The following is a 14,598-nucleotide window of genomic DNA, read 5'->3' on the forward strand; positions in this document are numbered from 1 at the left end:
TTCATCTCTCTTGGATCATTTTGCCTCCCTCTCACTAGATTATACACTCTCATTTTGCATTCTCATCATAACCTTGAAGACCTACCCACTCACATATAGGTTAAATGGAATTTTTACTAAAGACCAAAGAAACAGTTGGATTTAAGCTCCCTATTAAGCTTAGTCTGCATTTTTTTTTTACACTCCCCTTATGCATCAAGCATCAATGTTTCCTAGGAAAGGAGAGACTGGTGCACCTGAAGGCCTTTGTAGAAAAACACTCTCAAGCCTCCTGATTTTCAGAGTCTTATACCGAAAGTTGTAAAGGGTTCTGCTCTATAGTGATTCCTAGTCATCACCATTCAGAACTCCTGGGTAGCCCTCAGGTAACTCCAGCCCAGATTCCAGGGCTAAGAGACTTCCCCCAGGGCAGCCCATGTGTCAGCATGTTCTCCCAATGTCTCTGCCAGTCAACACACCAGACTGAATTCAGCCATTCCAGCCCCAGAAAGGCCAGAGAGCAGCTCTGTGACTAATGCAATGTGTGGCTCCTCCATATTTTTAAAGACCTTTGCTGTATGTTGTATGACTTCTTGTGTGACCTCTTCTCCTCCGTTAATAATTAACCTCATGAGGTTATTCAGTCCCACCTTTCCAACATCTCTCTATGGCCCAGAGACCCATGAAATTAAGGAGAAAGCCCAATGCCAGCTGAAACAAGGGCTGTTTCATTGAGGTATTACTTGTGTTTGATTCTGATACCAGCTCCTGTTACTGATCTAGACACTGTCTACTGCCAAAATCAAGCCCCACCTCCATGAATCCTTCCCTCACTTGTCTCCCTTATACACACACAGATACACACACACACACACACACATATGGTAGCGTAAAAACAGGGATTTTTATCCCTATCCCTGTTCACGTAAACACAAAAGGCCCAGATTTCTCAGTTGAATCAATCAAAGTTGTAAACTTGGTGGGAACAAATCCTTGATCAGTTTGGAGGAGGGAAGTACTTGGGTTATTGGATGAAAGCAGATGATGCACCACAGGTTCACAGAGGTTCCCAGTCCAGCAGGGAAACAATCAAGCTTCAGGAGCATCCAGGCAGGAGGAGGCAGACCCTTGTACCAGAAGGGAACAAGGTTGGAGGCTACACTCCTCCTCTCCCATTGATCCTGTCACTGAAGAGACTGGACCAGTAAACGACAAGGTATCCAACCTAGAGCAGAAAGAGATTCACTAAAGACAAACATGAACAAAGAGCACAGACAGATTTAGAAAGACAGGCATCTTAGAGAGGAAATTGCTTCAAGGCTTGAGACTCTTGAACCAGAAAAAAAGATGTTGACTATAGGACTTGCAGTAATAACCAAAAGCTGTGAATTTACCCTTTGGAAACACATTCTTTACATATGTGCCTCATAATCATACTTTAAGTTTGTCTCCACTTTCCCCACAGACCTTATGTGTATGTGTTGGGAAATGTGCCCCAGACTTTGGGAAGAATGTCTTTGTACCAACTGTTCTTACTATACCTACTAGTAAATGACATTTTCTGACAGATAACCAATGGAGAGCATACCAGATGGGGGCTCATAGGCTTCACTATTAGAGACTCCCTCAAGGTTGATCCTAATACCATTACGGGTGAAAGAGTCATCTGCCACCTGAGACAGCCAACCTGCCAGTGCTAGTGAGAATTAGGGATGTCATCCTGGAGAAAGGCTATACTAGCTACTCACCACACCTCATGTTCTATCTTCACCTCTATCTCTTTGTATGACAGTCTGTCATTGTTTGAAATAACTTCCCTCCTCCCCTGCCTTCTTTCAAAGCATAGTTCTGGTGCCACCTGCTTCATGCGGCCTTTCCTGATTCCACCGTACCCTCCCAAGTTATATGTTACTGCTCTCTCCCTCTTAAATTAACTTTGTATTAATTTAGCTGGGTACATGTTATATTTCCCCAGTAGAATGGAAGCTCCTTGAGGGCAAGGATTGTTTCATTTTTGTCTTTATGTCCTCAGCACCAAGCACTGTGACTGGCACACAGTATTAGGCACACAGGTGCCTAATAAAAGTTTACTGAATTGAATTACACCTTTACTTTTCATCCTTAACGCGGCAATAAGCTGGCTGAGGATTAAGATAATGCTTTATACTTTTTTTCTCTCCCATAATACCTAGCACAGTGCTGGCTACACAGCAGGTCCTTAGTAAATATTGATTATGTAGCTCTCTCTTATAAAAATAATGACTTCTATGTATTTAATAGCTCACATTTCCAAAGTGTCAGAGGAGTGTAGACATTTGGGTTAAGCGGAGACACGGGTGAAAGGAAGGAGGTGTGGGTGGTGTTCAATGAATCTAGTTACAGTGTTTGTGTTGCTGTTTCCCTGTTTAGTTGGCTGTGACGGGATGGTTTCCATGGGTGGGGGTTAAAAAGAACAGCTTTCTTGGAAGGCAGTAATCAGCAGATGGCCTTAGCCTACCTTCACCTACCCAGACTCCCTTGTTCCCCAAAGCCATTGGGGCTAAAGGGGGAGATGCTAAGCAAAACCAGAATGGCTCTGCCTGATGAGACACTCTGCCCAGAAGCCTAGAAGACCCTGAACTTAATCCTCACCCCTAAGCTTCGGGTCATTTCCCCTCGGCTGCTCAAAATGACTCCACCTAAAGCCACCTCTGATGAGATCAGTTCCAGGGAATGAGACACAGCTGTTTGGGAGAGTGCCTCCAATTTCTATAGTGCCCTAAGGTTTACAAAGCCCTTATGCAGACTGTGCAAATATGATTATGCCCATTTTACAGGTGAGGAAGCTGAGGCTCAGAGCCAGGAACTATCTTTCTAATAATCACACAGCTCATAAATTTGTATGAGAGTCAAGGCTCGAACCCAGGTTTCTACTCTTTCTGCTAAGCATGCTCACTCTCTCAGCCTAGTATAGGGGAGAGGTTTAAGAAGGCTCATTCAGTGACTAGAATTCCTTTCTCCCACCTCTGGCAGGAAGTCCACAGCAGAAGCCCAATGAGACTTTCACGGCTTGAGCCAGCGAGCAAAGGGACCAACAGGAGAGGCTTTCCTGGCCCTCACCCAGCCCAGCGCTCCCTTTTTGCTCGCTCCAGCTGACAGTCACTTAGAAACCAGGGAAACTGGTCAGTAGCTGAACAGGGTGTGGCCCAGTCCCGCCCCCTTTCCCTCCTCACTCCCCCACCCACCCAGAAGCAGATGTGACAGATAGCGGCCCCTGGCAGGAGAGAGCACCTCTGACCCCAGCTCAGATTCCCCAAATGGAAGTGGGATCTCCTCTCTCTGGGGGGCCTGCACAGTGCTGGACACATACTAGGTGCTTAATGAATTCTTGGTGACTGACTGATTGACTGCCCAAGATCATACAGCTGGTAAATAACAGAATTAGGATTCAAACCAACGGAGTCTGCAGTTTGAGATGCATATGCTGGATGTGGGATCAGAGAAATTGCAGTGTTTCGAACTGGAAAGAAGCATATTATCAGTTTGCAGTACAAACAGTCCATGGTAGAGGAATTCAGAGAAGGGAGACATTACTGTGGGCTGCAGAGAAATTAAAGGACACCTGAAAGGAGGTGGGCCTTGGAGAAATAGCTTTTGGTTAAATGGATGGTAGTTAGGGCAGCTAGGTGGTACAGTGGATAGAGCGCCAGGCTTGGAGTCAAGAAGCCTCATCTTCCTGAGTTCAAATCCAGCCTCAGACATGTACTAGCTTTGTCACCCTGGACAAGTCACTTAACCCTGTTTGCCTCAGTTTCCTCATCTGTAAAATGAACTGGAGAAGAAAATGGCAAACTACTCCAGTATCTCTGCCAAGAAAACCCCAAATGGGGGGTTGTCCAACGAAGAGTTGAACACAACTGAAATGACTTAAGCAAGATGGGTTCTTGGTGCTAGATGGGGGAAGCAGAGGGAACAAAGGCAACACAGAGAAGAATGGGTATGAGGGACAGTGAGTAGAGGGTCCTGGGGAGAAGATCTGGGGGAGCTGCTGGGCCAGGTTGGGGAGGATCTTGAAAGATAAGCAGAGTGGTTTATTTATGTCATAGGAGAGCCAGAAGTAGAATGATGAAAGTAAGACTTTAGAAGGATTAATGATGGAGTCATAGAATAGAATGGTAGAACACAGACTGCCAGAGCTGGAAAAGGCTTTAGAACATGAAATGTTAGAACTGAAAGATAGCTTATAGTAAATATTAGTCAATTAGTATATTGATTATATAGCTCTCTTCTATCTAGTTCATAGTTCATAAGTGAGAAAGCAAAGCCCAGAGAGATGAAGGGCCATACCCAATGTCGCATGGCTAATTCGTGGCAAAACCAGAAAAGGTCCAGTCCAGTGCTCTTTCCACAGATGCAGTTTTAGGTACTCAGGTTCCCTCTTTGGAAAATGGGAATAGTAACACCTGCCCTGCCCACTCCCCAGGATCAAAGGAGCAAGTAGACAGAAAAAAGAAGTGCTTTGGGAAGCAGGAGGCTTTTGTACACATCGGAATATTGTTGTGAATAATGTGTTTGCATACACATCCCTGGGCATGTCTGCATGCGGCTATGCTCCGCATGTAACCCAACAAAGATATGCTAAGTTTCAGTCTATTTACATGGCCAAGTAACAGTTGGTGTCACTCTAGGGGGTCTGGGTCAGTTGCAGAAGGGGAGCCCATGACTCCAGAACACCTCTCAGCAGTTCCCATCTGCTCCGATTGTCTTCCTTCTGCATTGTCTTGGAGACAAAGGTCTCCAAATACATGATGGCAGACTGGCCGCTACCAGGGCAACCCCAGAGCCTGGCAGGCCAGGCTTGTTCTCTCTCCCTTGTGGTCCCTGCCCTGTAAGGGTGGGGTAGGCAGTCATGCTCATTCATAGAGCTCTCCTCTTATAAATGTCATTTAAGGGCCTCATGGGATGAGGAAGATCCAACTCCCTTCCTTCCCACCACCCCCCAAGTCAGGAAGCCTTCTACTTGGGGAATGGATCAGGCAGGTTTGGGAAATGTAATTCTCATGTCTCTACAATGCCCTTGGTTTTTTGCACTAAAGAGATAAATGAATTCTGAGTTTCACCACCACTCCTCCATCAAAATCACTACCAAGTGATTGAGTGGTTGAGTGTCCCATTTGTCTGAAGGCAGGAATCAAAGACATTGATTTCCAGCTCAAAGGAACCATGGAGATAATCTCTAGTGTAACCCTCTTACTTTATAGATGAGGAACTGAAACCAAGAAGTGACCCATCCAAGGTCACACAAATAGTAATTGGCAGAGTCAGGGTTCAAATCCAGATCCTCTGAGTCCAAATCCAGTAGTATTTCTACCCTACTCTGAGTGGACTCATTTACCTCTTGAGGTCTTGCCTAGTCTGAGCATTTAGGGAGTTTGTGTTTGCACCCTGACCACCATGAAGACTTAAATAAGTGGTTAAATTCTATTTTACAGAAACAAAACTGAGGTTAAGTGACTTGTCTAAGGGGAACACAGTAAATGGTGGAGCTGAAAGACAAACTCAGCTTCTGACTTTGGATTCGATGGATATTAATCTTTAAACTATAAAAGGCTGCCTCTGCTCAGGTCATAAAGTGATGATTTTAATTTCTCTCCCCCCCCCAAAAAAAGAGCCTCCCAAAGCCCCCTAAGGCCACCTTTCTCATCCACAAGTGTTCAGATCCTTGAATGGTCCTTTTGAGGCAGACCATCTGAAGCTTGCTCTTGTGCAAAGGTGAGTGACAGACCAATGGTGGGCTGGGAGCCTTCATTCTCCTGGCCGACTTTCCCTTGACCTTTAAAGATAATGCTATTATGGCAAGATCAGGAAGCACTGAATCTCATCAGGGAAATCTCTCATTGAATTTCTTTGCAGCCACATTATTAATTCTCAGAAAAATCCAAAGTATGTTTTCCACCCCCACAGCTTTGCAAAAAGGCACAGGAGAATAATAGTTTTCTTCTGGGCCATTGTTTGCCAGCGTTGCTGGGCCTGTTAGAACAACCCTGCCCTTGGCCTGGTGGCTTTAGAAATGGATGGCAGCTGGGTTGGGTCAAACAAAAGCTCTCCGGGATAGTTACCAGTCCCCCTTGGCAGCCGGCTTTGCTTTGCTGCCTAACAAAGACATGTGTGGAGTGTGGTTTCTAAGACTTCAGCAGCCCCAGCAAACTATGGGAAGGATTTGGAATAATTCTCAGCAATTCCTTGTAGCAGGATTTATTTAGTCAGGACCACCTAAAGAAATACTTTCCAAGAATTGACACGAATATGTGTGTGTATGAAAATATCTGCATGTGTGTATATATATCGTGTATTGTATATCATATATGTACATATATGTATATATGCATGTATGTATATATGTCTAGAGAAAAAAAATATGTGTGTGTATGGAGAGAGAGAGAGAGAGAGAGAGAGAGAGAGAGAGAGACATACATAATCAAAGACCATTCACCATTAGATCCATGGTCAAAGGATATAAATAAACACTTTTTTAAAAATTACACACTATAAGGAACTGCATGAAAACATGCTCTAAATCACTAACAGTAAGAGGAATTCAAATGAAGACAGCTCTCATTGTGCAAATTGGCAAAAACATCAAACATGGGAACATTTATCTTGAGAGGGGTTGTACAAAGATTTCAATTTGGAATTATGCAAGGAAAAATGATGAAACTGTATATATCCTTCCAGAAATCCCACTACTGGACATATGTCCCATAAAAGACAAAGACAAAAATAAACGTTCGATATATGCCAAAATATTCATAGCATGTTTTGGCTGCATAGAATTGTAAACAAAGGAGGTACTATTGATTGGGGAATGAGGGGACATAAATCCAATGGCATATGGATATAATAGAATATTTTTGTGCAGGAAGAAATAATAAAGATGAGGAAATCTGAGAAACATGGGAAGATTTGTATGAACTGATAACAGAGTGAAGGAAGCAGAACCAAGAAAACAATATACACAGATATATAACAGTGTAAGTGAAGAGATCACGAACAGGAAACTGAACTCTGACTAATAGAAATACCAATGAAGATCCCAGAAGAGAGGGAGGGTGACAAGGCTCATACACAAATAACATGTTTGAAAATAATTAAGTAGATAGGATCAGAGATTTAGCATTGAAAGGGAACTTAAAGGCTATCTAGTACAATCCCCTCATTTACAGAAGAGGAAAAAGAGGCCCAAAGGGATCAAATGAGTTCCTGAAAGTCATACAGAAGTAGTCAGATTATCCTGAGAGGTTCAAGGATCCTAGCCAGGGGAATTAGGGAGGGCATCATGGAGGAGGTGGTATTCATTCCAGGTCCTGGAGGAAGAGAAAGCTGGCAAAATGTACAGTGGCAAGGAGGCAAGAGAGGAAAAGATAAGATGATGAAATAGGTGTCCAGTTTGGCTAAAATGCAGAGTATGTGAAAGGGAGTAAGTGCCATGGGATGCGGCTGGAAAGCCAGGTTGGAGTAAGTCTTGAATGTTAGGTTGAGGAGTTTGCATTTTGTTTTGTAAGCAATGAGGAGCCACACTGAAGAATTCCAAGCAGGGGAGTGATGCGATCATATTTAATGCTTTAGGAAGATTGGTAGCTATGAAAAGGAGGGATTATTGAGCGAAAAAACCAATGATGGAGAGGGCAATTAGGAGACAATTCTTTTAAATAACAATTCATTTGGGGGACCAAAAGATCTAGATTTTGGAGGTAACTCATGAAAAAGGTAGTTATGAAGGACTAATGGTAATAGAACTTCCAGGACTCAGATTATATATAAGGTCGCAATCATCAAAACCATTTGGTACTGGTTTAAAAATAGAAAAGTAGATCAATGAAACAAATTATATAAGGAAGGATCAGAAAAAATTGAACTCAATAACCCAGTGCTTGGTAAATCCCAAAGCATAAACTACTTTAAAAAGAACTCTTCATATGACAAGAATTTATGGGAAAACTGGAGAGCAATTTGATAGAAATAAGTCATTTAGGTTTTTTTAATTAAAAAAAAACAATTTAGTCTCTCTCTCATATCCACCATCCCCCCCCCCAAAAAAAAAGAAAAAGAAAAATCCGTGTTATGAACGTGTATAGTCAAACCAAACAAATTCCTACATTGGCCATGTCCAAAAAATCCATGTCTCAATCTGCGCTGAATCTATCACCTATCTAACTGCAGTTGGGTAGAATGTCTCATCCTTCATGGGCTGGATCCTTTAGTATTATGGCTGTTGATCATAGTTCTTAAGTTTTCCAAAGCTGTTTGTCTTTGTTGTTGTTATTATTGTATAAACCAGGTTCTCCTGGTTCTTCTCACTTCACTCTGTATCAGTTCATACAAGTCTTCCCAGGTTTCTCTGAAATCATCCCCTTCATCATTTCTTATAGCGCAGTGTTATTCCATACATCATTATTTGTTCAGCCATTCTCCAACTGATAAGCACCCCCTCAGTTTCCAGTTCTTTGTTACCACAAAAAGAGTTGCTTTTGTACCAGTAGTAGGATCACTGAGTCAAAGAGTATGAATTTTAGTGACTTTGAGGGGAATAGCTCCAAACAGCTTTCCAGAATGGCTGGACCAGGGGTGGTGAGCCTGCAGCCTTAAGGCCACACATGGCCCTCTAGGTCCTCAAATGTGGCCCTTTGACTGAATCCAAACTTCACCGAAGGATAGCCACACATGACCTTCTACATCCTCAAGTGAAGCCCTTTTAGGTCAAAGGGTGTTTTAACAACCCAGCTAGCAGCTTCGGTGGGGGCGTAAGATTCCTCCCCCACAGGTGGCACCCGGGGGGCTGCTGGAACCCAGGAGGCTGCCGGGACCCAGGAGGCTGCCAGGACCCAGGAAGCTGCCGGGACCCAGGAAGCTGCCGGGAAAGCACAGGTTCTTTTTATCTGCTTAAACAAGGAAAGCACGGTGAAGAGGCTGACCAGCTTACTTTAATCCAGCATTCAGTTAGCATACAGACAACATTCATTTAGTTCAGGGGAAAATGCCAGCATTCAGTTAGCATTCAGTTAGTTCAGGGGAGCATACAGACAAGCATCAAGAGACAGACCAAATACAGATTCACTGACTTACTTCAGGGGAAAAAAAACCAGCACCCTGAGGTTCAAAACATTCATTTAGTTCGGGGGAAAAACAAACCAGCACCCCGAACCTCAAAACCAAAATACAAACAAATTACAAATATTAACAGACAGACCCAATACAATTCATAGTTACCAACATCTGGGCTCATCCCGAGAACAAGGGCTGGCCCAGAGTCATGCTTGCTTGCCACTGCTTCCCACACCAACTGGAAAAGGAAAAAGAGAGCTTCAAGCTGTCCTCTCCCCTCTTATAGAGTTTTTGACATCATCAAGCACTGCCTGAATGACCAGGGCCGATTGGTTCTTGACTTGGCCCCTCCCCCTAGCGTAGACCACGTTAACACACCTCCCCTCAGCCAGCGCCACGACTCATCACACAGGAAGTTTTCTGCTTCCTGACATGCTCTCTGGGCTTCCTGCCCCGGAAGAGCAAGCCACAGCATCCAGAGGCTCAATGAGGTAAGCTGAGTCACTCAAAGAAAACAAAGGCCATTCTGGTTACAAAGGGCCACACACGAGGACCTAGAGGGCCACAAGGCTGCAGGCTCCCCACCCCTGTTCAACCAATTCACAGCTTCCCCAACAGTGCATTAAAGTGCCTGTTTTCCCATAATCCCTCCAACAAGAAATTTATACCAATGTATTGTTTTGTATTCTACAATAAATTCAAAATGGATACAAAGCCTAAGTATCAACAATCATGCCATTAAAAAAAAGCGAAACAGATCAAATACCTTTCAGACTATATAAAGAGTGAATTCTTAACAAAACAAGGAATTGAGTCCATTACAAAAGATAAAAGTAAACCATTTTGATTATAGCTGGAAAGCTTTTGCATGGATAAAATTTATGCAATTAGGATAACAAGGGGAGTAGTCAACTGGAGAAAAGGCTTTGCATCAAATTGATCTCTGACAAAGTCCTGATATCTAAAATATGTAGACATCTAATAGAAACACACAAGGCCAAAGGCCATTCCTCAATAAGATGGAAAGAACCTCGGAGGCCATCTAGTTCAACTCCTTCATTTTACAAATGAAGAGTTTGAGGCCCAAGGAAGTTAAATGACTTACCCAAAGCATGAAAGATGGGATTTGAAACCAGGATTTCTAACATTGGAGCCAGTATTCTTTCTGATATTCTAGTTATGCGAACAAACTGTTATAAAATAATAGTATTTCAGACTGTTAACAACCATATGAAAGAATGCTCCAGATCACTAATAATATAAGAGAAATGTAAATCAAGGTAATCAGCGATTACCAGTAATCGCTTCACACTCAACAAGTTGGCAAAGATGACAAAAGATGGGAATAGTCAACGTTAGTGGGGTTTGTTGGTGGAGCTGCAAGATTGTCTTACCATTCTAGAAAGCAATTTGAAATGTCCATGCCCTTTGACCCAGAGATTACCTTAGTAGGTGCATAGCCCAAGAAGGTCAATGATAAAAAGAAAAGCCCATATCACACCAAAATACTTAGAGCAACACTTTTTGTAGTAGCAAAGAATTGCAAAGAAAGTAGATGACCGTCAATTGGAAAATAAACAAACTGTGGTACATGAATAAAATGAACTATTTCTGTGTTATAAAAAACAATGAACATTATGAATTCGGAGAAGTATGGAAAGATTCAGAGGAACTCACAGAATGAAGTAAGCAGAATCAGGAAAAAAAGCTACGTAATGACTACAATAACGTATATGGAAAGAACACTATCCAATTGAAAATGAAAGCTACAAAATTATGATGACCAAGCTTCTCCCCAAAGGAGAGATATGAGAAGACACCTTCCCCCAGTTCTTCGTTGTTCCTTCCATCTTGGGTATGGAACAATGACTGTATCATTGGACTTTAAAAAATTTTTTTGGTTAGTTTTACAGATTTTTAAAAATAAGAATGACTCTCAGATGGGCAGGTAGTAGAGGAGATACAATGGAAAATGTAGGTGATATTAAAACAAAGATAATAAAAATTATTTTTAAAAGAGAATTTCAATAATCTAGGCAATGACCTATTGCGTGTTCTGAACTAGAGTGTTGGCAATGGACATATAAAGGAAGGGATGGATGTAAAAGCTTATGATTGTGACTGTTAGAGCTGGAAGAGACTTTAAAACATAAAAAGTCAGAGCTAAAAAAAAAAAAGAACATAGAATGTTAAGAGCTGAGAGGAAATTCACAGCTCAAACCGTTGCGGCCTCCTCATTTTGTACTTACAAATCAGCTAATCCCCAAAGAAACTCAGGCAGTCATAATGTGTTGAATAAAACCTCTGGCTTGATTGCATGTTCCAATATTCATGGAAATAAGTGTTTGGGAGCTAGACAATGCCTCCAGATTACACAGTCCCTGGCATGAGAAGTAGCAATAACTGACCAAAGGAACCCCCAGCTGTGTGGCCATCCAAAGCCCAATGAATGGCGTCGCATGAGGGGGTTGGGAAAGAAAGGATAGATGGCAGAATGTCAGTTTTGCACACTCTTCTCTAACAATTTTCATTTCCCTGTATATATGATGTGAAACCTGAGCTCCCCCTACCCGAGTCTGGCAAAATCTATTTCTTTCTTTCACTATACCTTTGCTTTACAGGTCAGAGATCAGGAAACTACCAACTTCACTGAGTGATCAGAAAATGTCACAAGAAGATGGTGAGTCAGAAACTGGAAGAGCTTCCTCTCCTGGGCAACCAGATGGAATCTCTCCCCACGAAGGGGCAGCAGCTGCAGAAGATGGTATGAGCTGCAGATATGCTGATGAAGGTTAGATCCGTGGGGGCTGTGGCTTTGAGATCAGTAGCTTAGAGTGAGGGACTATGGAAGACAAGGTGATGGGTTCAGTCTTCACTTTGCTCTAGATAATGACAATAGATGGTACTCCCAAGCCTGACTGGCCATCTCACAAAGATGCATGCTGATGAACCATCCTACAAGGCTCCCTGTCTTCAAAGCCACCACCTACAGGCTTCTCTCCCCATAACTACAACCTCAAGAATGGTGGTATGCTGGTAAATCTTTTTAATAACCGACTCTGATAGGGAGGGGAGAATGTACACAGGATGCACTTTTAAGTTTAATTCACATTATTAGCATTTTCTTCACCAATTTTGTAAGTCTAGACAATCAATGAAAACAATAAAGGAAACCCTAATTTGTGGTATTTGCCAATTTCTGAGGTATAATGATCACCCTTTAAATTTAACAGTTGGCTCTGGTAAGCTGGTTGGAGCTGCCTCCAGCACACCGCTAGCCTTTCCTTCAACTGCCAATCTTTTCCTTAGTCGTTGTCTTTCACAGGTCACACTTACAGGCTAGACCTCTGGAGAAAAGACCAAAAATGGGATATTGTAAGGGCATACATAGACTCAATACAGGACATTAATTTTATGAGGGAAAGAGAATACAGTTGTTCTCTAAAGCCCCAGAAAGCAGAAATAAAGGCCAGGGAGAGGAAGTTCCAGGGAAGTGATTTCAGCTCAGGATGTGGGAAAACTTTCTAACAGTGTGATGTAGTGAGTTTTCTGTCTCTAGAAGGAATCAAACAGAAGTTGAAACCTGACAAAGATGACCCGGTGGGAATTCTGACATCTGTATGAAAGATAAATCTAAATGACCTCCAAGGTCCATCTCCACTCTTGAGATTTATGATTCTATAATACGGAAATAGAAGGTAGAAACAAAGTCCAGCTCATAAAATACATTTTACTTATTGTAGGATTTAGGATCTTAGATCTGGGGTTGGAAGGGACCTTAGAGTCCATTGAGCCTAGGCTCAAAGTAGTTAAGTGACTCACTAAGTCACACAGCTACTAAGTGTCTGAGGCTGTCTGAACATAGAAGAACATGGATCTTCCAGACTTCAAGTTTAGACCTTGCATTCCTCCAGCATACAGCTGTCCAACAAGTCCATCCTGTTCCCATCCCAGGGCCTTCTCAGATTTCCTCCAAAAAGTCTTGATTTTCCTTATAATTTCTCTGTATTCTGCTCTCAGTTAGAGCCAAGCCACCCTGATGAGCTCCACTGACCTGCCACAGAGTAGTTTTTTTTCTGGTCTCCAGATTCTGACCTCTCCTTCTTCCTCTTGCTGTGCTCTGCCTCCTACCCACACTGGAAAGAGTGCTTGAATTTGGAGTCAACCTGAGTTTGAATCCCTGCTCTGACACTAGCTACGTGATAGTGGACAAGATCACCTGACCTCTTTAGTTTCCTTGTATGTAAAATGAAAAAAACTCTTTGTAAAATGTGAAGGGTTATTGAAATGTGAATGGATATTAGTATCAGTGATGTTGAGTATTATTATCATTCCTGGGAGAGGCAGCATGAAGTAGATGTAGTTGTAATTTTGAAGGGAGAAAAAGGCAGTCAGGGTTAAGTGATTTGCCCAGGGTCATCTAGCTAGTAAGAGTCTGAGGCCCGATTTGAACTCAGGTCCTCCTGATTCCAGGGCCAGTGGTCTATCTACTGCACCACATAGCTGCCCCATGATGTAGTGTTTTAAGAACTGACCTTGGAGCTAGGAAGAACTGGGTTCAAATCCTACCTCTAACACATGCTGTGACCCTGGGTAAGTCATTAACTTAAATTCTTAGTATTCTAGGTGACTCTAAGACTATAAGATCTGCACTGATGGAGATTTTTCATCTTTGCACCAAAGAAAGCATAGGCATATTCCCTTATCCCTATTATGAGTTGCCTTGGTCCAAGAAGTCATTACAAATGGACAGCTTTCTGGTACTAAATCTCTCCATGCTTAGCTAAGCTAGTCCTCAGATAACATACACAGCCTGTCACCAAGTATCATACATGAAACCTTTCCAAATCCTTCCCAAGCTTATGTTCTACAAGCATAGCCTTCAACAACCTGAGGTCACCTCTAGGCATCAAGGTAAGATTTTTTGAGGAGGACCAGCAGATGGGTGGCCTATTAGTAGCACTAATGGCCATGCAATGTTAAGAGACTGAGAGGAGGGTTCTCAGCATGTTGGGTGGGCCTCCTCCCCACCTTTGGGGGATTGATGTGATGACATGGATAGGATTTGTGCAAGTTGAGAAGGCATGGATGAGATGTAAACTTTACTGTAGATGGGCATACTCACCAAGCTGATATCACAGCTTTATCCAAGTATTGAAGCATTATTATACCTTTGTTCCCTGTGAGCCACCAGTATCTGGGAACCTGATCAGCTTTGTCTTTCTTTCCTGAAGAGTCAAGAGAGGAAGTATTTGTTTGTCTATTAGCAATTAAACTTTAATGACAAAGCTATAGTCATCAACCATGGCCCAAGCCCCCTTTCATTGACAGGCCATCTAAAAACTACCCCAGGTTCACACCTTTGAGTCAGGACTCACGAAGAACCACAGCTCACAAGTCCTCCACTGATTTTTTTTTTCTTACCAGACCAACCAGGCAGAGGATGCACTAATTCCAAGCAAAAGTCACTTAGTTAAGGAGCAGAGTAAAATAAATGATGAGGGGAATTATCACCCTTCCCCTCAACACATGGCCATA

At 42.6% G+C, this 14,598-nt stretch overlaps 1 protein-coding gene across 1 annotated transcript in view; it reads left to right on the top strand.

The window, feature by feature from the left end:
* EFCC1 (EF-hand and coiled-coil domain containing 1) overlaps positions 1 to 14,598 on the top strand; it is an 85,710-nt gene that overhangs the window by 51,807 nt on the left and 19,305 nt on the right. The window contains exon 3 of the mRNA XM_036739292.1: positions 11,682 to 11,851. Coding sequence (XP_036595187.1) covers positions 11,682 to 11,851 — 170 coding nt within the window. The remainder of the gene's footprint in view (positions 1 to 11,681; positions 11,852 to 14,598) is intronic.

Source organism: Trichosurus vulpecula, chromosome 9 (genome assembly GCF_011100635.1).
Source record: "Trichosurus vulpecula isolate mTriVul1 chromosome 9, mTriVul1.pri, whole genome shotgun sequence".
NCBI lineage: Eukaryota > Metazoa > Chordata > Mammalia > Diprotodontia > Phalangeridae > Trichosurus > Trichosurus vulpecula.